Below are 25375 nucleotides of genomic sequence, written 5' to 3' on the forward strand. Positions count from 1 at the left end.
CACCGGCAATGTTTTCCCATCTATGTATTCAATCTCAATGTATAATGTACGCAGATGTTACCATACTGAAATGAGCAATATGTAGTGAGGTCGTGTGCTGGTATTCTCCCTGCCATAGAAATTGGGAATTTGCACCACGAGCTCAGAGAAGTGGTTAAACCACTTTGGTTATAATATTTGTAACATATCACAATTCATTTCACACTCGTACAATGTTGGTCGAACACGTGCTATCATTAACATAGTTGTATATTCTTCGTATGCATATATAAAAATCTGCTTACTAGCTTCTGATAAATTGCATATACAAGCGCGTGTACAAAAATATCACCCTGCTATTGTGCCTATATATTTTGTCCACACTCTCGGATTAACCCTTATCCATTCCATGCCTTTCAATGCTGCTTTGAATGTAAGATATTAACGCATTTACATATGAATAGCAATCTGCTGTGTGTGTGTGTGAATAGAAGAGATTACCAGAGCTGAAAATATGCACCATGTTAAGTCTCAAGAAGTGGTATTTGATATTTCATATTATCTATATATTAATCAGCAGCAAGGCTTCGTAACACCAATATTGGGTTATATATCATGATAATCACTGTGTGCTGTAAGCAAAGTGGCAATGTGGCTTTTGTGAATGCAGAAATGAAACAAAGCATCGTGTATATTATTATTATTATTCACGATCAATTGAGGGTTACTGTTGAAATTGCGGTTCAAATCAATTGTAATATCAAAAGGCAATGGCACTCGCATCCCAGTTAACAGGTCATGAGATGCATCATGTAGCCCAACGGCACTAAACCGACTTGAGCAATTGGCCGCAACAGCAGGGTTAGAGCAAGAGGCCAGTTTGAGCAGCAATTGTAGCCTGTCCCTTTGTAAATATTGCTCTAGCAAGCAGAGCACTGTATGGAATCAGCTTTTCCCGTTCGCTGATCGTGCAATGATGTCACCTCACTTTGATAGTATCGATGGGCCCCTCTTACGCTATCGATATGCATCTGCGGAGGATACTGCTGCAAATATGCAGCCTAAGGGAGAATTTGAGAGAGAAAGTATATAAATATATAAGGTAAAAAAATATATATATTTGGTTGCTCGCGAGCGAGCGCATGTGCTGCTTTTGTGCGAACGCATGCAATAAGAAATTTGCCCGTAATGAGTAAAGATTTGTTGCAAAGGCAGCGAGTCTCATAATGATGGAGCTGCTTTGTCAGACGTGTCCTATCACTCATCCCACTGTCCGCCCCCATCCCGTTGTATTTTGTAATCGTCGTGCTCCCGCATTACCCTGTATCCCGTAACCGCAGACTCATCTTCTCTCGCGACGACGTTCTCCCAGTCGAGGGTCACTTTTCCACCATCGCGACGCAACTGAAGGCCAGATGGCGGTCGGCTGGGTGCTGTGGCGTAGGGACAAGTAAGGACAAAACATCGCATTTGTTGGGCGCTGAAATGCCCCAGCATCTCAAAGTGTCTGCGGTGTATTTGTTTTAGCCTAGGGATGTCCCCTCCCACACCGCCAATGACACCTGTCCCTGTGCGGCGCGAAGTGACACAGCAGTGGCCTGCAAATGGGCCTTTGTCCATCAGCAGTGGCCGGTTTCAGCCATTGGTCATTCCAACGAAGAAATAATTTTGAAGGCATTTTTTGTTTTACAAATTTTTGGGAAAATGTTGCATCGTGACGCCGGCGCGCGGGGATCACCCGTTTTTGTTTTCAAATAACGTCACGGGATCTTTCACCGTACACGGCGACGCAGATGGGGCACGTGTTCACGGCTCGTGCGCCCCGCCGTATAAAATGGCGCGGCTGGAGGGGCTTCAACCGCAAACCGTCCTCAGCAACAAGCGGGGGATGCGCTCGATCCCGTCCGGGCCGTGTCGCGAATACAAACAATGAGGCGAAAACCACAAAAAAACAATCGGTCCACTTGACGTGAGCGCTGCATGCTTGATTGATTGAATAGATTACGAACAGTCTTGAAAATTATTGCTTTCCATCTGATATTGATTGCGTTCGTGCGGAAATGTTTATGGGGAGACGGACGACGGAGACCACGGGCACGTCCCCCTCGTGCACAGCCACAATTGGTCGCTCGATCCATCGGCAGACGGAGCCAATTCACTGGTTCATATGAACATGTCCCAAGGCTCTATTATTTTAAATGCAATTGGAATTTCCGTTTCTTAATAAAAAGATGCCATACTTTTTTTGTATGTATGCATACACATATACATTGCTAGAAAGGGTAAGCGCTCTGTTATGTGCATTGTCTTTGTACTGTTCGCCTTTTGGTGTTCTCTGGTCGGACACTGGTAGTGAGACAAGGCCATGAAAAAAGCTGTCTCTAGTGTAGGCCAATCAGTTTCAAAGACAACGCATATAGTATCAGAGCATGTTTGATTGCATGTTCACCACAAGTACTGTGTGTGGTTAATGCAGACTTGATTCTTTGCAAAAGGTTTCTGTTTGGTGTTTGAACATCTTAACACATCCTGTTTTATTGCCAGAAAGGGTAAAACCTATTAATATTTTGAGAACACACATGACCGTGTTCCCCACAATGTCTTGTGAGAAGTGCTGTGGGAGTACGATGTACCGGTGCCGCTTAACTGCGCTATCTGTTCCCTCTATTCCCGGAGTGAGAGCTGTGTCCGTATTCTTGGTGTTAAATAAAAGTCGGTCACTGTGGGTGTCGGACTCCGCCAAGGGTGTGTCTTGTGTCCACTCCTGTTTGTGATTTTCATGGACAGGATATCGATGCGCAGCCGAGGTAAGGAGAGTATCCAGTACGGGGACATGGAGGTAACGTCGCTGTTCTTTGCAGATGACGTCTTCCTCTTTGCCTCGTAAGTCTGTGATCTCCAGCGTTTGATGCCGAGTGTGAAGCGGCTGGAATGAGGATCAGCACCTCCAAATGTGAGGTCGTGGTTCACTCCCGGGAGACGATGGAGTGTGCTCTCCAGGTGAGGGAGGAACAGCTGCCCTAAGTGGAGGAGTTTAAATACCCCGAGGTGTCTTTCGCGAGTGATGGTAAATGGAGCGGGAGATCGACCCGTGGATCGGTGCGGCGTCCGCAGTGTTGCGGGCAGTGAAGCGGAAGCTGAGTTCTCGAACAAAGCTTGCGGTTTATAGGTCGATCTATGTTCTCACCCTCACCTATGGTCATGACCTTAGGGTAATGTCCGAAAGGATGAGACCGAGGGTACAAGGGGCAGAAATGAGGTTTCTCCGCAGGGTTGCCGCGATCCCTCTCCGTGATCGGGTGAGGAGCGCGTTAATCCAGGGGAACCTCAGAGTCGAGCCGCTGCTCCTCCTGATCGAGAGGAGCCAGCTGAGGTGGTTCAGACACCCGGTAAGGATGCCCCCCGGTAGACTCCCCCTGGAACTCTACCGGGCAGCAGCAGCAACGTCCCACTGGGCGAAAGATCCCGGGGCTGGCCTGGCCCAGACACGCTGCTGGCCTGAGAACGCCTGGGAATTCCCCAGGAAGAGCTATAGTCTGTATAAATCTTGGCTAAAAGCTTTCGTGACTGCAGGAATTTATATTCTTCGCGTCTTTCGGTAAAGTAACGTAGATAGGTTCAAAGAAAATAACAAAAAAACTAAAACTACGACGTTTCAATCGCAACACAAGCGGTTGTCTTCAGGAAAAGGGGGGTAAGCTTCCAAAGCCAAACTATTTATAAGGGTTTGAACTGGGTGTAGCCCAAATGTCAGCAGCCAACCCGAGTGGTGGGCAGCCAACCCGACGGTGGTTGGTTTGGATTGGTGGAAAACCAACCACCGGAAAAGCGGCCTGAGTAACGAATGAACCATTTTCATATGGTACGATTAATAACGTGTGCATGTGAGAGTAATTTACGAAAATGTTCGAAAATGTGTTTATATATATTTGCCCCAGGTAGTACAGCAGTAAAATATGTGGCTTGCAATCGAAAAGATGCAAATTCAAATTACCATTAGGGGTCGACTCAGCCCACCATCCTTCTGGGGTTAATAACATGAGTACTGCCTTTCATTCAAAGTCAACCCCACCATATAAATATGAAATTTCATTCACTGGCTCAGAGCTGGTTTATGAGTGGGTTCACTTACAGCAATTGATTGGAAACACACTTTCATTTAAATGTATTCATCCACAAACGAGCAACTGAAGTCAGGAAACTGGACCTACTTTGTAATTTTTTAATAAGTTCTAAAGTTTCTCTACTTGGTAGGTTTCCGCATTCGTGCCCTATCGCCCTCCGATGAGCTTCCGTGCTGGACTGCGCGTTGCGGGGCACGTTCAACATTTCCCTCCACATGCCGCGTGCTTCTTCAGCAACCGAATTGAAATCGCTTGCAACAAGCGGAGCTTCGCACCAACAGGCACCCCGCTTCGCTCCGCGTGCCTGTGAGATGACTCAACAATTCAGTTGCTAGAGAGGCTCCCAGCGCGTGCGGGCGAAATGAAACGTCAGACGTCATGCGGAACAAAGCCCGTGGCGCAGCGAACTGCGGTGGCTCGCTTGCGCTGAATGAAAAAATCGTACCCGCCGTTCGGCAAAAAAAAATAACAAAACGGAGAGCGTCGTGCCATGAAATTCCTACGTGATTTCTTGGTGGTGACCGTCGTTACTTCACTCGGGGGTCCGACCCCTGCGCTGTTGTAGGCGCGCGCCGCAACCTCGTATTGCGTGTTGCACTTGAGCCCCGAGATGCGAGCAGCCGTGTCCGAGCCGGCCACCCTGATCCTCTCCGCCATGTCCTCCCTCTCGCCACTTTTCCAGAACACGATCTGAAGGGGGCAAAACAAAACAAAACAAACGGGAACGTGAAAAAATTGGGGAAGGAAAACAAAAAGCAAAACGTGCAGAGACACCTTTCCAAAAGCAGGGACACAGCAAAGTCATCCTGCATGATGGGTTTTCATATGCGGGGCTACAATGCCGTTCGCAAAGCACCGGTACCTTGGTGTTCTTTCTCAAGGTGCCAACGTGAGCCAGCTATTTCAGTTTGCCAGTGTGTGTGTGTATGTGCGCATGCAATTTTGTAGAATGCAATTCGCCCGCGAATGTAGACAACGCTGTCGTGTGGCCTTGTTTATTGACACGTGCAATGTTAAACAAACTTTCAACTATTAAAAAACTATTTAATTTCAATGTCTGTTCGTCACAAATGATGACTCAACGAAGTGGCTTATCACGTGGGAATTTTTATAGCAGCAAAATACTCTGAACGCATGATTCTAATTTGGAGGAATAAACTGGAGGACCCGGAGCAAAAATCCACACGACCAGTGGGAAAACACGCAAACTCCAAATATACAGCAGGCGTCAGGGTCGGCATAGAACCCACAACCTCCTGCATATCAAGCGAGGACGTTATCATCTCGCCACTATTTGTTAGCAACTAGCCACCATGAGATGTCAACACATATTAATCTCGAAACAAATTGAGTAATGATCCAATCGGGCTTTTGTCTTCCGTACGTCCCCCTGGAGCTCTTACCCATTGTGCGTACAAGGAAAGGCTGTGCCTGATGCATTTTAAAAAATAACAATTTTCATGTGGGCTGGTGGGGGTATTATGCAGCAGAGCAGGGGGACACCGGCCCTTCCCTGCAACACTCCGTGGCTAAATGTAGGTAACCGGCAGATATTAAAAAATATATATACATCGTTTTAGTTTTGGGAATACGGACTGATGCATTGGAATAAATTATAACTGGAACAAGAAAAACAAGTTAATTCGGCAGTGACAAAAAATATAGTACGTTGAATATCAAAAGTAACAAGACTTACGCCTTCTATGTCATTTCCCCATAGAGTCACTCGTAAAATTTCAACTATTTTACAAATAACAAAACAACAAAAATATATACTTAAGAATGCATCTAAAGTAAGGTCTGTGAGACTTTCAATATCTCCCCATTTTAATCAACCACCTGTCAAGGATTGTAGTGTTCTTTTCCGGATTTACTTCAATTTGATGTAGGACCGTGTTTTTTTATTGCTTTGATCACCTTAAGGTAAAAGCTCTGTATCTGTCACGAAGAACAATATTTTCAGAAAATAGCCTATCGACTAAAATGTTCCTTCACGTGGTGAGGAAAACACTGCAGACAATACTATTATATTACTCCAGAGCAGTCCAGGTGGCTTGCGAGTTTAAAGGCTGGTTGAGCACCACTTTGTGCGGAAGTCAACTGTAGTGGTTGGATCAACCCGCCCCCGTCATAGGAATATGGAATTAGCACCACTGGCTCAGGGCTGTAAACAAGAGATAAGCAATGCCTCGATGCTCATATGAACAGTAAATCACTTTAACCACTTGAAAATGTCCCGAATGACTTTACCTCCTAATGCATTCATACAGCTTGCATTTGTACATTTAATTATTATTCCACAAATATTCCATTCCAAGACGTCTTGCCAGTGTGGAAGAGTAGGCCAAATACCCTCCTGAGAAGTTATCTAGAGCTACCTCCAGTGAGCAAAACATTGCAGGGCTGTACATCAACTACTTTTTTGTTTGCTTGTTAAGAAATGTGATTCAACGAATAAGGAGTGTATGGTTCATGTGGCACTTATTCTCCACGTCAGCAGTATAAGCCGGTACGACTGAGATCCCGGCTTTGAATCTGGGGCAGTGAAAGTGATAACACGCAGATTTCAATTGTATAAAGGTGTTGCTCGTTCACCAATTGCTCCGCAAAACGCAAAGCGATTACAGGCCTGCACCTTGACTTTCGTCGCGAGCAGGAGATAGGATTGCATTTGTCAACGCCATCAAAATCTGCGTCCGTGTCAAACTCACTTCATATCCTTGCACACGTTCCAAGCTTGCATTGAGTGGAACTGGTCTCCACATCACCTCTACTTCCTTGGATGACAGGCTCCTTGCAGTCACGCTTGACGGAGGCACGTTAGGTTCTGGAGGCGACGCATTGCAAGGTGCAATTTTTCAACGTGGAAGTTTCATGAGACTAACTCACGTGGCACACACGCTAAGTGTTTAGGTGGCAGTATAGGCACACACACACGTGCATGCATACATGCAAAGTAGACATTTCTTATTTAAATAATCCATCTTTGCCTTATAAAATAATACGAATTAATGTACTCTTTGTTTTTTTCGGTAAAGTCACGTAGAAATAAAAAAAAAATTAGATAATAGCATACGATGTTTCGATCGCAACACAAGCAATCATCATCAGGTAGAGGAAATGAGATGATGATTGCTTGTGTTGCGATCGAAACGTCGTATGCTATTATATCATTTTATTTTTTATTATTTCTATGTGACTTTACCGAAAAAACCAGAGTAATTCCTGCAGTCACGAAAGCGCCTAAGCAAGTATGAATGAATGTATTAACATAGACACATAAAAATAACTCGTGTTCATTGACAAGAGGATTGAAGAGCTTCTCTTAAAATGTGACTGATTTGCCACTGAAATGGCACACTTACCCATTTGGCCATGTATAATTTAAACTTTTATCTTTTACGTGTAATTTTATGGACAATTAAAATTAATACGACCGCATATCTTCCCCATCAATGCAAATCTCTTTTCACACAATTGATTCCCACAAAAATTGACTTCAAATGCTTTAAGGCACATTTTGCCAAAGATGGGTAGCTATTAAATGACCACGGACCGCACGACAGGTCCTTAGATACAGATCTCGCCTTAGCGTTGATGGCTGCCCAGAAGCAATATCCCATCCATAGCTCCGTGTGGTTTGGCACGTGGCCCCCAAAGCATCACAATGGGCACCGTTCTTTGAATCCAAACCACTTTTCGATATTTAAAACTCCAATACCATCGTGAAAGTAGCCAAATCCACGCCAAGGTCTCTGTAAATGTCACAAATGTGCTCCAGCAATGCTGAACGCACACAAGGCCAGCAGCAATGGCAAGCCATCCTGGCGTACACACACCTGCTTTGAGTCAGAATAGCTTTCACAATTTAACAAAGTAATAACGGCAACAAAGTTGCCTCGCTTTGTTGCTAAGCCGGCTCAGGGAGAGCGTGGAACAGCACGCTTGCTCGAGACCATACATGCGGCTATAAAAGACTTTGGCACAAATTGGGCTATTTTCTCGACGCTCTTGGAGTACGAAATGTCAATCAACGGTTTGGATTCAGTACACGGTGCTCTTTGTGATGCTTTGGGGCCAAGTGCCGGCCACAAAAGCTCTTGGGATGGGATTTTGTTTCATTTCAGACATCAACTCCTAGGCGACCTTTATATCTGAAGAGGTGTCATATACCCCGTGTTCATTCTTCAGCCTCATAACTACCCTTGGCAGAGTGTGCTTGAAGCGGTTAAAAGTAAAACATTTTTTGTGTGAAAGATATCATTTTTGTGAAAAGAGAGTTGCATTGATGGGGCGTATATTCAAACGCGTAGATTTGAATTGATAATACAATTATTCGTAGAAGTTTAATGTTAAACTGTTTATTGTGAACAGGCTAAGCTTTACGCTTTTGTGCCAGGCCAGTCTTATATGAAGGTAATAAATAAGCAGACCTGACATATAAATACAAATGCATTCAGTCCATCAGCCTATTGATTTGTCCAAACCAATATTATCAAGCAGCATTTGTCAAAGCATGTTCTGCACCGGTTTTTAAATCCTGGGCCTCATCAGCAGTGAGGCTCGTTTAACAAATGCTGCTGGATTACCGGATGATATTGACAAGCGGACTTCATATAAACTATGGGGCCCCGTTGAATGCGAAACTAAGGCCCGTACACAAGCTCATTCCATGATGCCGTGGAGAATTATGGGTTAACGCGAATACGGTTAAGAGCTCCATTTCGGGTCTCCACATATAAATAAAATACTTCTTACTCCATCAGCCTATATTAAGATAGCTTCCTCCACCTGTGTAATTTGGAGGGATCACAGGCCAGGAAGAATATCCTCATGCACTTTTCTCGATACAAACAAATACCGTTTGTCTGGCTGACTCTGACTGACGGAAACGAAATAATAAGTTCGGCTGTATTTCCAGGCTCTTTCGGGAACCGCATTGTGCAATTTCCCAATCACTCAATCACCCCCTGTCCAGAATGCATGGAGTCAAACCTATAACCAAATCCGCGGGACACGCTGGCAAGTCTTAGCCTCCTGTCAGGCAGCGTGTGGACACCCCGTCAGGCCTCAGTAAGCGCGGCAGTGCATCGCATCTCCCGCCTTTGCAATGACAACAACGGCATCAAGATGTTTCCCACATTATGACCGGAATACATTCATGTTGTGTTCGGCCCTGTGTGCACGTTTGGAGAGCATGATTACAGTCAGTTATGAACTACAGCAGTTGCTTTTTTATATATATGGCAAGTGGAGTTGTGGGGCAGCAGTCAGTGCACCACACTGTGAACCCGGTGACCGAGTGTGATTGTGGCCATGGCTGACATTAGTGGCGAGTGACATCTAAACCGGTCCTGAGCATCGCGTTCACCAACCTGTATAGACCAGCGTGGTGAAGTATGGTCAAACAACTCCTTTGTCTGACACAGCATTGGGGGAGACCTTCATCCCCCAGTGGATTGACAAGGGGCTCTATATATTGTCATTGCTATTATCTTATTATAAATGTATGTTGTATCTAAAAGTATGTTGTATCTACTGGTTTCACATCACACATGTCTGCAAGTCTGCAGCATGTTGTCCTTCCCCTGCACCTCCGATTGAGCATGGTCGGCATCGTACGGAGCGCAAGAAATTCAACGTACGTGCGCACACGGTGGATGTTCAGGACACGCTTCGGCAAAAATCGTAGGCGGTCGTTACCGTTTTCCGCTGAGTGCACGATGGTGATGTCGCTGAAGGCGCTCTCTCCGTTCATGTTGTACGCCCTGATCTGGACCTGGAAGGCCGTGTACGGCTTGGTGCTCTCGTTGCGGTATATGTATCGGAAGGACTCGGCCAGCGGAATGGTGACTTTCCTCCAGGGCATCGTCCCGTTCTCCCTGAAGGCCACGATGTAGCCAAAATCGGGCCCGTAGCGATGCGTTCTCTCCACGGGCTGCAAATGCAAACAGCAGCAAAGGGCGAACAGATCAGTCGGCAGTTTGTAACATTTATACTCTGCGGACGTTTAATTGGGGGATGTACCATGGTGTAATAGTTGGAACACTTCGATTTGCAATCCAGAGGGGGCCGGTTCGATCTCCCAGCCTGGCAGTTGAAACACTGGGCAATTCTTCTTCGATGCTACCATATCTGGTCCACCCAGAAGTTTTGCTGTGCTTGTCGTTTGCCCCCGGAGAGCCTCAACTGAGTCTGAATGACTCTTGGGCGCACGGCGGTGATTCGATTCGCACGTTCGCATACTTTGCGGTAATTAGCGGCTAAACTCACCTCTTCCAATATGTCTGGCCCCCTGGAAAAGTCGAGGAAAATATCGTCCAGAGAGGCCCTCTAGAACCCCCCTCCAGTGGAGGCCCTTCTACCAGTAGTGGCATGAACAAGAACCTGCAGGGCTGTACCTTTCTATATATAAAAAAAAAACATGAAATGTATGCGGTGCCTGAAAACGTCTGCAATGTGGCTCACACTTAATGCTAAATTTAGCGCCTTTTGCAACATAGTCTGCGCATGTTAATGAAAGCGTAAAATTACATTTCAATTAATATCTATTTTCGTGTGTGCTATTCTTACAACATTTCACACTTACCTGGTACGACTATTAAGCATACAAAAAAAGTAATTAGCCTGTGGTGCTAGACGACGTAACTGAAACATTTATCACTGCCTTTGGTTTTTTTTTGCAGAACCATTGGTGAATGGGCATAAATTATCGTCACTGGGAAAACTCAGTTTAATCCCTTTGACTGCCCCGCTTGCACAAGCATGGCATCAGTCGCACTGGCTTCAGAGTTCTGACGGCGCCAATAATCACGGCTGTGATCCATCCACTCACCGCCGATTTATTCAATTTTTTGGTGACGGACAAAAACGGAGGAAAAAGTGGAGTCCTGCAAACATTTACGTCACGCCCCGCTGCTGCCGAACGGGCCTGCGCTCGAGGGAGCTCTCGAGATGTAGACCTCGAGAGGTCACGTGCTCCACTTGCTCCACACTTGTAAGAGGTGGCGGTACCCACCCTGCCCCCCACCGCACAGCCACCTGCCCATCGACCCACTGATGCTGCTGGGTGGAACAGAGGCGTGGGGCGTTTAAGAAACTCGTTTGCGTCGTCTCAAACCTGCCGAGCCAAGAGATAGATCGACGACCTCTGGATTGCACGTCCAGCGCGCTAAGCATTACACCTCGGCAGGCATCCCTGTGTTTGGTAACTACTTCTTATGTGATATGAAAGGAGTATAGAAATATATTAAAGTAAATAGGAATGTATGTTTATTATGATGGTAAAGGGCAATAATGCGCATACCTTTAGCATGTTATTTTCAACATGCTATTGCTAAACTTTGATTTAAAGCTTTCGTCACTGCAGGGATTCATATTCTTGGTTCTTTCGGTAAAGTCACGTAGAAGGGAAACAATAAAAACAAATATTGCTGTGTTTTTTCACACCTGATGATGATTGCTTGTGTTCCAGTCGAAACGTCGTGAGAATTTTATTGTTTTACATTTTTTATTATTTTATTGTTTCCATTCTACAGTGAGGGAAAAGAGTATTTGATCCCCTGCTGATTTTGTTCGTTTGCCCACTGACAAAGAAATTATCAATCTATAATTTTAATGTTAGGTTTAAGGCAGAATAACAACAAAAAAATCCTGAAAAACGCATGGCAAAAAATGTATGAATTGATTTGCATTTTAATGAGGGAAATAAGTATTTGACCCCCTCTCAATCAGAAAGATTTCTGGCTCCCAGGTGTATTTTTTACATGTAACGAGCTGAGATTAGGAGCACACTCTTAAAGGGAGTGCTCCTAATCTCAGCTTGTTACCTGTATAAAAGACACCTGTCCACAGAAGCAATCAATCAATCAGATTCCAAACTCTCCACCATGGCCAAGACCAAAGAGCTCTCCAAGGATATCAGGGACAAGATTGTAGACCTACACAAGGCTGGAATGGGCTACAAGACCATTGCCAAGCAGCTTGGTGAGAAGGTGACAACAGTTGGTGTGATTATTCACAAATGGAAGAAACACAAAAGAACTGTCAATCTCCCTCAGCCTGGGGCTCCATGCAAGATCTCACCTCGTGGATTTGCAATGATAATGGGAACGGTGAGGAATCAGCCCAGAACTACACGGGAGGATCTTGTCAATGATCTCAAGGCAGCTGGGACCATAGTCACCAAGAAAACAATTGGTAACACACTACGCCGTGAAGGACTGAAATCCTGCAGCTCAAGAAAGCACATATATATGCCCGTCTAAAGTTTGCCAATGAACATCTGGATGATTCAGAGGACAACTGAGTGAAAGTGTTGTGGTCAAATGAGACCAAAATGGAGCTCTTTGGCATCAACTCAAATCGCCGTGTTTGGAGGAGGAGGAATGCTGCCTATGACCCCAAGAACACCATCCCCACCGTCAAACATGGAGGTGGAAACATTATGCTTTGGGGGTGTTTTTCTGCTAAGGGGACAGGACAACTTCACCGCATCAAAGGGACGATGGACGGGGCCATGTACCGTCAAATCTTGGGTGAGAACCTCCTTCCCTCACCCAGGGCATTGAAAATGGGTCGTGGATGAGTATTCCAGCATGACAATGACCCAAAACACACGGTCAAAGCAACAAAAGAGTGGCTCAAGAAGAAGCACATTAAGGTCCTGGAGTGGCCTAGCCAGTCTCCAGACCTTAATCTCATAGAAAATCTGTGGAGGGAGCTGAAGGTTAGAGTTGCCAAACGTCAGCCTCGAAACCTTAATGACTTGGAGAAGATCTGCAAAGAGGAGTGAGACAAAATCCCTCCTGAGATGTGTGCAAACCTGGTGGCCAACTACAAGAAACGTCTGACCTCTGTGATTGCCAACAAGGGTTTTGCCACCAAGTACTAAGTCATGTTTTGCAGAGGGGTCAAATAATTATTTCCCTCATTAAAATGGAAATCAATTCATAACATTTTTGACATGCGTTTTTCTGGATTTTTTTCTTGTTACTCTGTCTCTCACTGTTCAAATAAACCTACCATTAAAATTATAGACTGGTCATTTCTTTGTCAGTGGGCAAACGTACAAAATCAGCAGGGGATCAAATTCTTCTTTCCCTCACTGTACGTGACTTTACCAAAAGAACCAAGAATATGCTATTGCTACTTATAGGAAACACATTAGCGTGCCAATAAGGCATCTCAATAGTCATTCCCATTTTTCTTGTTCCTGGTGATTGCCTAGTAAGTGTGCGATAGCCTCCAGTCTGACTCACTGGTCATTTAATTGACCGGTAATGGATAGCAAGCTAAATGAGCCCAGGTTGTTGGTACAGTGGCTTTCAATGCGTGCTCCATATACCACCTGAATGGGTTCATAATACACCAACATCCTGTAAAATAAATAATAAAATTACCTGAAGAAAAAAACACAACACTTTTAGGATGAATGTGTATTCTCCGTCTGTAATTCATTGCAAGAAGCTACAGTTTCACATGCAATATTACAGTAATGATCTTCATTCCAGCATGAATCACTCCATTGACTGCCAAGACAAATTCATGGGGGAGACCTTGCATTGGGATGTTTGGCTCATTCCATTAATGAGTGTTTCACACGTGGGTGAAAAACTGTGCTCATAAGGCACGTGTGGAAACCCGCACATATGAAGGGTTAAAACTTAAAGCTCCACACAGATATACTGTATTCACGAGCTCATTGCTGTACCGTCATCTCCCGGCCATCCCTGCAAGCCAAAGCTTACGACACCCGGCATTGCCAGGCAGTCTGCCGTCCATGTACTCACGAGGATTAACCGTCGCTTAGCTTCTGAGCCCTGACCAAATTGGGTGCACTCGGGGTGACTCGGTCGTGGGCATGTGCGCGCTCGTGGATGGCTTTGCAGCGTGACGTGCAGAGACGCGCGTACCGTCCACGTGATAACAAGCTCATGAGCGTGTCCACCACCGCCGCCGATGTTACTTGGAGGTGTTCTGGGGGCTGTTGGTGAAACGTAAACAACGGCACGGCTGATGTACGAATATATACGGTTCCCACGCTCGCTTAGCATGCACCGTGCACGTCATTGTAGTGGAGATGGCTGTCGAGTCGGGCTCAAGGTAAAACATCAAAAGAGACAAAAGCGAAGCACCTTTTTTTTTTGCTAACCAATCAACGGCAATCGTTGGAAGAATACAACTGGAAAACACACATTGGGTGTTTGTATGACACATGACAATTACTGATGGTGCACTGGGAAGAACAGTATGAAATAAAGAGCAGAGCAAGGACAGATCACTTAAAAAAAGGATTTGGTAATGAAAAAGCAACGTACCAACGTGCCTGAAGAAGAGTATTATTATTTTCAATCAGCGCATATCATTCACGGTGACATACGGCTTGGAAACGCGGACACAGGAAAATATTTTTACTGAAAAATCAAAGTGCACGGAGAAGCTTGGAGAGGTACAGATTCTGGGAATAGTGAACACATGTTTCAGGGAACTGACACACACACATGGTACAGCAATTGTTAACGTTGTGGGTTACTCTCCAACACACTGGTGTGCTGAACTAGTGACGAATTGCCATGTTTTGTTCTCGTGACAAACCTTACTAATTGGCTGCGTTGGGTGGTGGTGGGTTTAATGACGCATTTATTCTTACGCGATCTAACACGGAAAAAAATAGATCTATTACGGATAATATTGGTCGTGAAAGCCGAGGCGTTACAGACATTAAGGGACATCACGTTGACCGTTACGAAAAGGAGGTGGACTTGAGCGGGGCATGTCTCGAAACAGGAATGATTGCTGATGGTCAGGTCTAGTAACAGGGTGGCCGCCAAAGGAAAGGACGCGGCCCGTGAACGTGACCACCACGGAGATGGAGCGGCGAAGTAAGATAGTGTGCACGCAGGCGTTCACGTGGATCATTGCATCATGCAACTACAAGGAATGGTGGCAACGGGAGGAGGCCTTCAGCCAGCTCTGGACTGTTCATAACTGACGATATAAGAGAATCAAGTAATGTGCACGCTTATGTAAACAATAATAATCGAGTGGGAAATGTTTTAGCTTCAAAAGGGCATTTTAGGTGAAAATCGTTACAATGGAGTTTAGCCTTCCATCAGCATTTTATTCAGATGGTCTCTGAATAATATTGTAAGTTCTGCCATGGTAGAGATGATGGTGCTATTGTCAGCTTTCGCAGAATATGGCATATAGATCGCTGCATTAATTAACGTGAAGTGTAATATGAAAATAAATTTTGATTTAAAGCTTTCGTGACTGCAGTAATTCATATTCTTAGTTTTTTCGGTAAAGTCACGTTGAAGAGAAACAACAAAATAACAAAATATATATAAAACAATAAAAAATTCTCACGACGTTTCGACCATAACTCAAACGGTCATCATCAGGTGTGTCGGTTTGCATAAATTTATTTTGAAAACGGCATATTTATTTATATATATAAAAATAACGTTTGCGTCACGCGCAACGATGGCAGTTTGCCAGGACTAGTCCATCTATTTTTTGAAAGGAGGAGGGGGGAGACGAAATTTGTTTTTATGTATGCTGTCTGAAAGGCACTGTAAGCGTGAACAATCAATCAAGAACTGAAATGATTTATCAAATCTTTCCAATGATTGCTAAGATAGAATCCATCTTCTCGGTTGAAATTGTCTCTGTGTTTGTATATGTGGATAGCCTCATGAACGAATCTCTCATGGAAGCCAGATGGCTTACAAAGAACCTCCGTCTTGGAAAAGTCAATGGCATGTGAGCCTACTGAATTAGAACAATGATCTGCTACGGCCGAGGTGTTGGTCCTACCGTGTTTAAGGTCTGCTTTATGTTCACGAATGCGGTCCGAGATATGGCGTTTGGTTTCTCCAATGTAACTACTACCACAGAGGCAACTTAGTTTGTAGACACCAGGGTATTGTATGTCCGGAATCACATCTTTTACAGACGGAACCAGATCACGGATTTTATGTAATGTGTTGAAACGGACCTGGATCTTGTGTTTATTCAAGATTTTGGAGATCTTTTTTGTGATCCCAGCAATGTAGGGTAAAGTGATGGTTTTGAAAGGCTCCTCAAGAGGGTTCTTCTTCATGGTTTGAGTGATAGCTTTGCGGATTGTATAGTCGGAGTAACCATTAGCCCTAAGAGCTTGGTGTACGTGCTTGAGTTCACTGCTTATGTGTTCCTGGTCGGATATGCATTGGGCTCTATGATACAGAGTCTTGATGAGAGAATTCTTCTGTGATGGATGGTGGTGGGAATCCGGTTTCAGATAAGCATCCATATGGGTAGCTTTCCTGTAGACAGAGTGGCTCATTGAACCATCAGGTCTCTTTTTAATTAGGACATCCAAAAAAGGTATCTTGCCATCTATTTCGACTTCCATGGTAAATCTGATGGCTGGGTGTATGGAATTGATGTGGTCGAAGAATTTGTCTAGAGCAGGCCGGCCATGTGGCCAGATGACAAAAGTGTCATCCACGTACCTCTTCCATAAGGTTGGGCGCAGAGTGGCAGTCTGGATGGCGTCAGTCTCAAATTTCTCCATGAAAATGTTAGCTATAACTGGAGAAAGGGGGGAGCCCATTGGGGTGCCCTCAGTTTGTTTGTAGAAAGTTCCATTCCAAGTGAAGTATGTATTGGTTAAACAGTGTCTCACCAGGGGGGGTACCTCAGTGTTTAGTCCTTGATGAACCAAGTCTTCAATGATTGCAATGGTGTCAGGTACAGGAACCTTGGTGAATAAGGAAACTACATCAAAACTGACAAGCAGGTCGTCTGGGGACAGGGAAATACCCTTGATTGTTGATACCAGGTGAGTAGAATTTTGTACCGCAGAGGTGGTCTTTCCAGTGAAAGGACGCAGGATTTCAGACAAAAAACGAGCTAGTTTGTAGGTGGGGGAGCTGATAGTAGAGACTATGGGACGAAGAGGTGTATCAACTTTATGTATTTTTGGTAAGCCGTATAATCTTGGTGGCCTGGCAGCAGAAGGTTTCAACGAAAACTGTTTAGATTGATCAATTAATGCGGTTGAATCAGAAATTATTTTGTTGGTTTGTGTGACGAGGCTGTTGGTGGGATCTCTTTTTATTTTTGTATAACTACCATCGTCGAGTAATTCTTTAATTTTGTTGTTGTATTCTATTTTATCCATGATAACAGTAGCATTGCCTTTGTCAGCTGAGAGAACTACAATATCATTCCTCTTTTTTAATTTATATAATTCAAAACGCTCATCTTTGCTGAGGTTGCTAGCTGGCATCTTAGCGTTTTTGAGGGTTGCAGCGATTTCAGATCTTGCTACGTCTGCAGCGATGTGACCTAGGCCCCTGAGAGCAACGTCTACTTGGGCAATTATATCATTAACTGGTATGTGTTTAGGTGTGACTGCAAAGTTTAGACCTTTAGCTAAAACGGATTTCAGACCATCGGAAATAGAACTGTTACTGCGATTAATTACGACTTTATTAACGTCTAACTTTTTGGTGTGTGGGTCCGGTCTTTTGTTTAAGAGGAGGTTAAATTTGGAAATCAGGTTTTCCTTACATTTGGTCGACATAGTAGCAGCTGAAGAGGCAGTCATATTGTCTACATGTTCCCAATCCGATGTGGACATTATTGCCGTCAATGATAAGTGTGATTTGTAGAGTGTCTTGTCTAACTGATCTAGTTCTGTGACTGACGCCATCCAGACTGCCACTCTGCGCCCAACCTTATGGAAGAGGTACGTGGATGACACTTTTGTCATCTGGCCACATGGCCGGCCTGCTCTAGACAAATTCTTCGACCACATCAATTCCATACACCCAGCCATCAGATTTACCATGGAAGTCGAAATAGATGGCAAGATACCTTTTTTGGATGTCCTAATTAAAAAGAGACCTGATGGTTCAATGAGCCACTCTGTCTACAGGAAAGCTACCCATATGGATGCTTATCTGAAACCGGATTCCCACCACCATCCATCACAGAAGAATTCTCTCATCAAGACTCTGTATCATAGAGCCCAATGCATATCCGACCAGGAACACATAAGCAGTGAACTCAAGCACGTACACCAAGCTCTTAGGGCTAATGGTTACTCCGACTATACAATCCGCAAAGCTATCACTCAAACCATGAAGAAGAACCCTCTTGAGGAGCCTTTCAAAACCATCACTTTACCCTACATTGCTGGGATCACAAAAAAGATCTCCAAAATCTTGAATAAACACAAGATCCAGGTCCGTTTCAACACATTACATAAAATCCGTGATCTGGTTCCATCTGTAAAAGATGTGATTCCGGACATACAATACCCTGGTGTCTACAAACTAAGTTGCCTCTGTGGTAGTAGTTACATTGGAGAAACCAAACGCCATATCTCGGACCGCATTCGTGAACATAAAGCAGACCTTAAACACGGTAGGACCAACACCTCGGCCGTAGCAGATCATTGTTCTAATTCAGTAGGCTCACATGCCATTGACTTTTCCAAGACGGAGGTTCTTTGTAAGCCATCTGGCTTCCATGAGAGATTCGTTCATGAGGCTATCCACATATACAAACACAGAGACAATTTCAACCGAGAAGATGGATTCTATCTTAGCAATCATTGGAAAGATTTGATAAATCATTTCAGTTCTTGATTGATTGTTCACGCTTACAGTGCCTTTCAGACAGCATACATAAAAACAAATTTCGTCTCCCCCCTCCTCCTTTCAAAAAATAGATGGACTAGTCCTGGCAAACTGCCATCGTTGCGCGTGACGCAAACGTTATTTTTATATATATAAATAAATATGCCGTTTTCAAAATAAATTTATGCAAACCGACACACCTGATGATGACCGTTTGAGTTATGGTCGAAACGTCGTGAGAATTTTTTATTGTTTTATATATATTTTGTTATTTTGTTGTTTCTCTTCAACGTGACTTTACCGAAAAAACTAAGAATATGAAAATAAATGTTAACAATGTCGATCGCCTTACAACACAAAGACACGTTGACGTTGCTGATTTAACCCGCGACTCATTCTGAAAATATGCATGGGTTTTATGAACCGCGTGCTCATCCGCTGTCACGTGAGTCAGCGAGTAAAATCAAAGCCCAGGTGATTCCCTGCTCAAATGAGGATTGAGGCCGTGCTCATATCCTGTTTACATCTCCTAAAGCCAATGGTAGAATATCCACTTGCAGCAGGATAAACCATTTTTGAATTGTATGCCTTTTGGCGTCATCTGGTCCAACACCAGTGGAGACTAGGCTCTAAGAAAAGCCGTCTCGGGTGTGGACCAACAATTTCAAGGACAGTGCATATCATCAGAGTTGTCTCTTTTTATTTGCATTTTGACTGCTTGTGTTGTGGTTATTGCAAACATGATTCCTTGTATAAAGGTGTCAGTTTTGGTGCCAGATAAAAGGGTAAAAACCTATTATTAGGATAAACCATTTTTGACCCCAGATGGATGATGGGCTGAGTCAACCACCGACCAGGATTTGAACTCGCAAAACCCTCCCAACTGCGAGCCGCTCACTCGACCGCTCAGTCACCGGTGTGCTGGATAAAAAAAAATGAGTGAACCTTCAAGGCCGCATAAACCTAGGCAGATACAACTGCCTTCCAGTCAATCCAGTTATTCTTAGAAGCCAGCCCATGGAGTTAAAGAGGAAACCTCGATGCAGTTTGACACGGTGACACTTTGACCTGGCAAAGTGGCCCAGCAAGAAACCCCTACGCTGATCCGCATTGGGATGTTGTTAAAGTGATAGGGAGGGGGGCGGGTGACGGGCTGTACCAGATGCCAACGTCCGGACGCGCCTGGATGGCGCGCTGGGGTCGCTGTCTCCCAGGAGATTGGTGGCGATTGTCTGGAATTCGTAATCCATCCAGGGCGTCAGTCCCACCACCATCACCATTTCTGAGTCGCCTGCGATATTTTCTGGATCTGTTGAATAATGCACATTGTGCCAACTGTTAATCGCCTCACAATTTGTGGTCCTTTTGACAAAAAAAACCAAACACACGTGCTTAACATTCAGAAGAATACAGGGCTACGGGGAACGGTCATCTAGCGTGATTATGAACGCGTGCCGCATTCGTATGGCGAGATATGCATCCCGGAAAATGATTCTGCACGGCTGATGGTGTCCTTCGTTCTCTGGGTGTTTATGTGATGCGAGAGAAAAACATCTTCCGGAAGGTAATTCTGAACAACCATAAAGATATATATTCAAGGAAGCTTATGGAAACACGATGTACTTTCCAGATCGAATGATGCGCCCCAAACTTTTGCTTTCAAATACACGGGGGGAGAGGTAGGCGGTGGGGGGGGTCAAAGTGTTGGCTTATAATTTGGAGAATAATGTACGGAATTTCTTATTCTCTATATACATACTGTGAGGCTCACAGTAAGCCATTTCTTATTAAGTTTGTCAGAGTGCTGCTTGGCACAGGGAGTTCTTTCCCAGAATTTTCTTTTTTCAAGCTGTGCAAAGACTCATTGTCCTCTAAGTGCTCAACGGGAAGAACTTACAGCACGCGTCTCTAATTTAGAGATGCTGTGTCTCGACTTGTCTCCTTCTATTCAACATGCCAGGGCCGAATTTACAGATGCACTCAGAACACGGAGCGATTGATGTGAGAAACCATATCATTCTCGGCAAATTGTACATTTCAGAAGCTGCAATATCTCATTATGATTTTTTTTCATATTTGGCCACATATATAAGTGTATATCCACGTGCCTGCTGCTTTAAATATAATTAAGCATCAACAATTGATCTGATGTCATAACATTTTATACGATGGCACCTATATAAATCTATATTTGGGATTAAGATGGATAACAGTAGATTTTGTTTTATTACCATAACCAATTTCTGTAAACCAACAAATCAGTATGCTTACAACACGATACGTTTACGATGTGTCCTTGCTCAGGATTGATGCAGAGGCAAGGCATGAATGAACACGCTACAAAACCCTAAGCCAATTCAATTACAGCATTGCCATGGATCGCACATTACATTCCCACTGCAGTTAAACATATGATGTGATCAGATCTGTTGCATGAAGTTTAGCCGCTGCATTCTCAAAATATTATTGCATTCTCAACACACGATCACATCCGACCATCAATGCCAACTTATAACACATTTATCCGTTGCGCGTGTCGTCAAAGGTAACTGTTCCGTGACCCTAGTGAAAGGAATTATTCATTTTATCAAGAGATGGCAGGCAGCCCAGTCACTCTGCCGGAGTGATCTTTACCACAGGGTCTCGTGTGGCCCAAAAAAATTAAATGGTTGTGTGACGTGAACATTTTGACAGCGACATTCTCTCACCCGTCTTGACGTCTTGCCAATCAGCAGTAAAGGGCGTTCGGCCGCGCACTTTATAGGCAGTGATGGGGCTGTGGTTGTTTAGCCCGGGGCTCCAGGACAGCACGACAGTTGTGTCGGTCACATCGTCAGCGAGCACCCCTTCTGGAGGGCTTGGAGGACCTGTTTGGCAAAACGGTTTTTTGTTGTTGTTGTTAAAAGGACACTGCGTAATACTCCCCTTCACCGGTGCGGTGTTCAGAGTTGGCGCGTAGACATTCGCCGGGAGGATGGTTTTAAATTCAGCACACCACTGGAAAGATGTCATAAACCAAGTCAAAACTTCAGCTACCTTATAAGCGCACGACCTTTTTTTTACCATTTTTCATTGCCCCCGTGTAGTGAACCACCGCTTCCCCCGAACCCTCAGCATAACAAAAGACGGATTAACTTAGCCCCGCACCTCATCGTCATCCCCGGCCTGGCTCCCCCCCCCCTTAACCTGTATATAAGCTCGAGGCTCTCAGAGCCTCCCCACTTGATGCAGCGATCTTGCTGTGACTGTTCCACCTGAAGACGGAAGCTTGTGTTGCCTCCGAAACGTCGTGATTTGATTTAGTTGTTTTCTCTTTTATTTAGATTTTGTTTTATCTACGTGACTTTACCGAAAAAAAACCAAAAGAGTATTCGCAGGGGTCTTTTCTGCGATACCGCCATTCTGGCAGTGGTGCGAAAGAACTCAAATTCAACACACTGCAGTCAATAACACTGCCCTAAAAAACAAACGGGCGATGTTTCGTGCCATGGCTCGTCTTCGTAGCAGATGAAGAAGCGCCATTACTATGAAGAAGGGCCGTTCTATGAAAGGTCGATGGAGGGAGGGGGGGGGGCGGTGTTATTGACGTTTACTGCCCTGTCGAGTCAAGTCAAAGCATATCGCAATTCAAACGAGTACCGGGCGGGACGTTCATCTCTGTTGTCACCCATAAAACGTCGATAAAAAAATTCCACATTACCATGCTGGGAGCTGTTCTCTCCATAGGGGAACGTCTTTGATTCGCCATAAAGTAGTGCTCATAATGATAACAATGTTAACGTAGCGAAAGTGTTTTGTTGCGTGCACGAAGGAAAGCTCTGGTGAGCTTCACTGCTCGTTCCTGCTTTGATATAAATTCATATTTCCTTTATTGGGCATTGGTGTTTCATATTCTTGTCGCGTGTAACATTCTGCCTCCGCTGTCATCTGCTGGCCGAGTTTCCCTTGAAAATATCTGAAAAGCTCAATGGGCTCGACTCGCAAAATAAAATTTCCCACTGACTTCTGCTATCCAAACCCGACCGCTTGACTGCCTGTAGAAAATTCGTGCACACGAGGGTAGATCACTGAATTTCCATGAAATCATAAAACAGAGACCCACGCTCTCCACTGCATCACGTGGGCAACCACCTCAATGGACACAGAGGTTGTAGCTTTTATCGTGACGGCTGCATATTTGGAGTTTGCATGTTCTCTCCCCGTGGTCACGTGGATTTTTATCCGGGTCCTCCGGTATTTTCCCTCCACATTTAGAAGTAATGTGCGTTTAGAATATGTGGCTGCTATAAATGTCCACGTCCTAAGCCACTTTGTTGAGCGATCATTGGTGGCCTGACGCTTCTGAAAAATAGCTGTATAGCTCAGTGGGCCTTACCTGCTAAAAATAATTGTTGTTTATCGTTTAAACTTTCTGTGATCCACCAACCTTGACCTCAAGCTGATTGATTATGCGCTTTGCACAATCACCGTATTCTGTTGGTGGCATTCAGATGCCTCACCATGAGGGATCGCTGCATTTGATTGTGGGTGTGTTCTGGGAGCAGCTCGAATATCTTAAAATATCGGCAGGTTGGTTTCGATCGCTTCTCGGATACTGCTGGGAATTGGGTCACACCGTTCGAACCAGTGGTCGGTTGTGCTGCTGTAAGATATCTCGGAATATCAATGCACTGCAGTCAATCGTGGATGTGGTCTGTTGAGATCCCTTGGATAATACACGGCCATTGGCCTGCCATATTTTCAGGATATATAAGTGGGCTGGAACTTGTGTGAAGCGCAGCTAACCGTTCTTGGAACAAACACCAATTACCCCAAAGAGCACTCCAGCAGTTTAAAAGTAATCATGAAAATGTATTTTCTCATCGAGAGTACTTTTTTTCATTTCAATACATTTATATGAATACAGGGATGCCGCCATGCTGCAATGGTTAGCAAGCGAGAGGTCACCAGTTCGATATCTCGGTGCGGCAGTTGAAATGATGATGAAGCTATTTTAAATCCCCAGACCTCTACCGAGCGTTATGAATGAGTGCAACGGTGTCAGTCGACTGGTGGCTCGCTTGTGGTGGGGTAAAATGTGAGTAAACCCATCCTCTTCCAAGGCGCCTTGAGAAATTAGTGGAAGGCGCCTTACAGATAAATGCAAAATTATTATTGTTGTTGTATTCCAAGGTGCCTGGCCAGCAGGAAAGAGTTGGCTAAAATACCCTCTCGAGAGCACCTCTAACAGCTTCAAGTGGAGGCTCTTCTACCAGCAGTGGCATAAGCAAGCAATTGAAGTGCTGGACCTTAGATTTGTATTTATTTATAAATAATTTAATTCAAAAGTTTATTATCGTAAAAATAATAATTATTATTTTTTTATACCAGTTATGGTCTTAACCGACTCATGGATTTACATGAAGGAGAGTGTTGTACGTAAATAAATAGCTCCCTATTGATTAGTGGACTGATTCAACTTTCAAACTAAATTAACCTGCTTTTAAACAAAAAAAAATCGTAACACCGAACTTCTTGACATCGCCACTTACGTGGCTGGGTAGCGACAAATCATTACGTGGGCGATACTCTGAACGGCCCGCGTTTTCCAGAGCCGTGCCTCGAATGTTGAATCCACTTATCCCCATCGTGGCATCGTGCGTTCCCCTCGCTCGCATCTGTGCTCCGGTGCATTACCACAGCGTTGCACCCCGACTGCTCGATGTGCCGAACGCGTGTCCCGCACGTACGGTTAGGCCTCTGGGCTTTAAGGGTGCCAAGTTTGGGACCATAGATTGGGGCTCACTAAGCTATCACTTTTATTATACAGCACACACACACACACTCGCACGTGTTTGAGTTTGCTGCTTTGGTAAGCGATCGGCATAATGGTTAATTCGCACCTCTGTATTAATTGCAGTAACCCCGGTAAACTGGCCTAGTGGCTCATCGCTAGAATGAGTGGGTCACAATCATAAGGTTGTGAATTCAATTCCTGGGTGTGTGTTGACTGGGCTCATCATCCCTCTGGGGTCGATAAAATAGGTATCACTTCTTGAGGAACTCAAGAGTGGTTGTTGGCCTATGGATGGTCTCACCCTGCAAAAAAAATTGTGTCATTTACACCGCTGGATCAGGGCTGTAAACAGAAAATGGGTATTACGTCCATGATCATTTTAGAAATAAATTACTTTGACTTTTTGACTAGTAGCCACAAGGACCAATGGTAAAAAAACTAACTTTCAAATTGACAATATTCCCTTAGAGGTTTGAATGCAACTGTAGAAATGGGTTGATCCAATTGAACGATCTTACTATCCTTATGTAGCAACCTGTGACAGGCTACACCCACCTTCTATTAGCATTCGCGTTACACTCCACAGGTTACAAATGAGTTGGTTTTCCTGAAAATGGGAATCATGATACTTTCAGAACTCTAGGCTGACCCTGCCCTATGAGTAAAATCAATCAGCCTCCAAGCTATAATTTTGAGGGCCCAAATATCAGCTTTCTAGCCTTTTCTAAAAGATCATTATAATTTACGTGTCACTCAGTTATAATTGTATGTAAATTGGACATGCATTATGTGCTTTTTTTGTCAGCATTGTACCGCTCATGTTAACTTAAACTACAAATTCCGCTTCTAATTGATCTATT

At 44.4% G+C, this 25375-nt stretch overlaps 1 protein-coding gene across 1 annotated transcript in view; it reads right to left on the reverse strand.

Moving 5' to 3' along the window:
• LOC116951115 (contactin-4-like) overlaps positions 1 to 25375 on the reverse strand; it is a 158362-nt gene that overhangs the window by 12729 nt on the left and 120258 nt on the right. The window contains exons 15-21 of the mRNA XM_032969528.2: positions 21448 to 21606; positions 19899 to 20048; positions 14018 to 14088; positions 9807 to 10041; positions 6815 to 6930; positions 4607 to 4793; positions 1300 to 1412 (exon numbers count right to left, since the gene is read on the reverse strand). Of these exons, the coding sequence (XP_032825419.1) occupies positions 1300 to 1412; positions 4607 to 4793; positions 6815 to 6930; positions 9807 to 10041; positions 14018 to 14088; positions 19899 to 20048; positions 21448 to 21606 (1031 nt within the window). The remainder of the gene's footprint in view (positions 1 to 1299; positions 1413 to 4606; positions 4794 to 6814; positions 6931 to 9806; positions 10042 to 14017; positions 14089 to 19898; positions 20049 to 21447; positions 21607 to 25375) is intronic.

This window comes from Petromyzon marinus, chromosome 42 (genome assembly GCF_048934315.1).
Source record: "Petromyzon marinus isolate PM22_M1 ecotype Great Lakes invasive population chromosome 42, UKy_Petmar_22M1.pri1.0, whole genome shotgun sequence".
Lineage (NCBI taxonomy): Eukaryota > Metazoa > Chordata > Hyperoartia > Petromyzontiformes > Petromyzontidae > Petromyzon > Petromyzon marinus.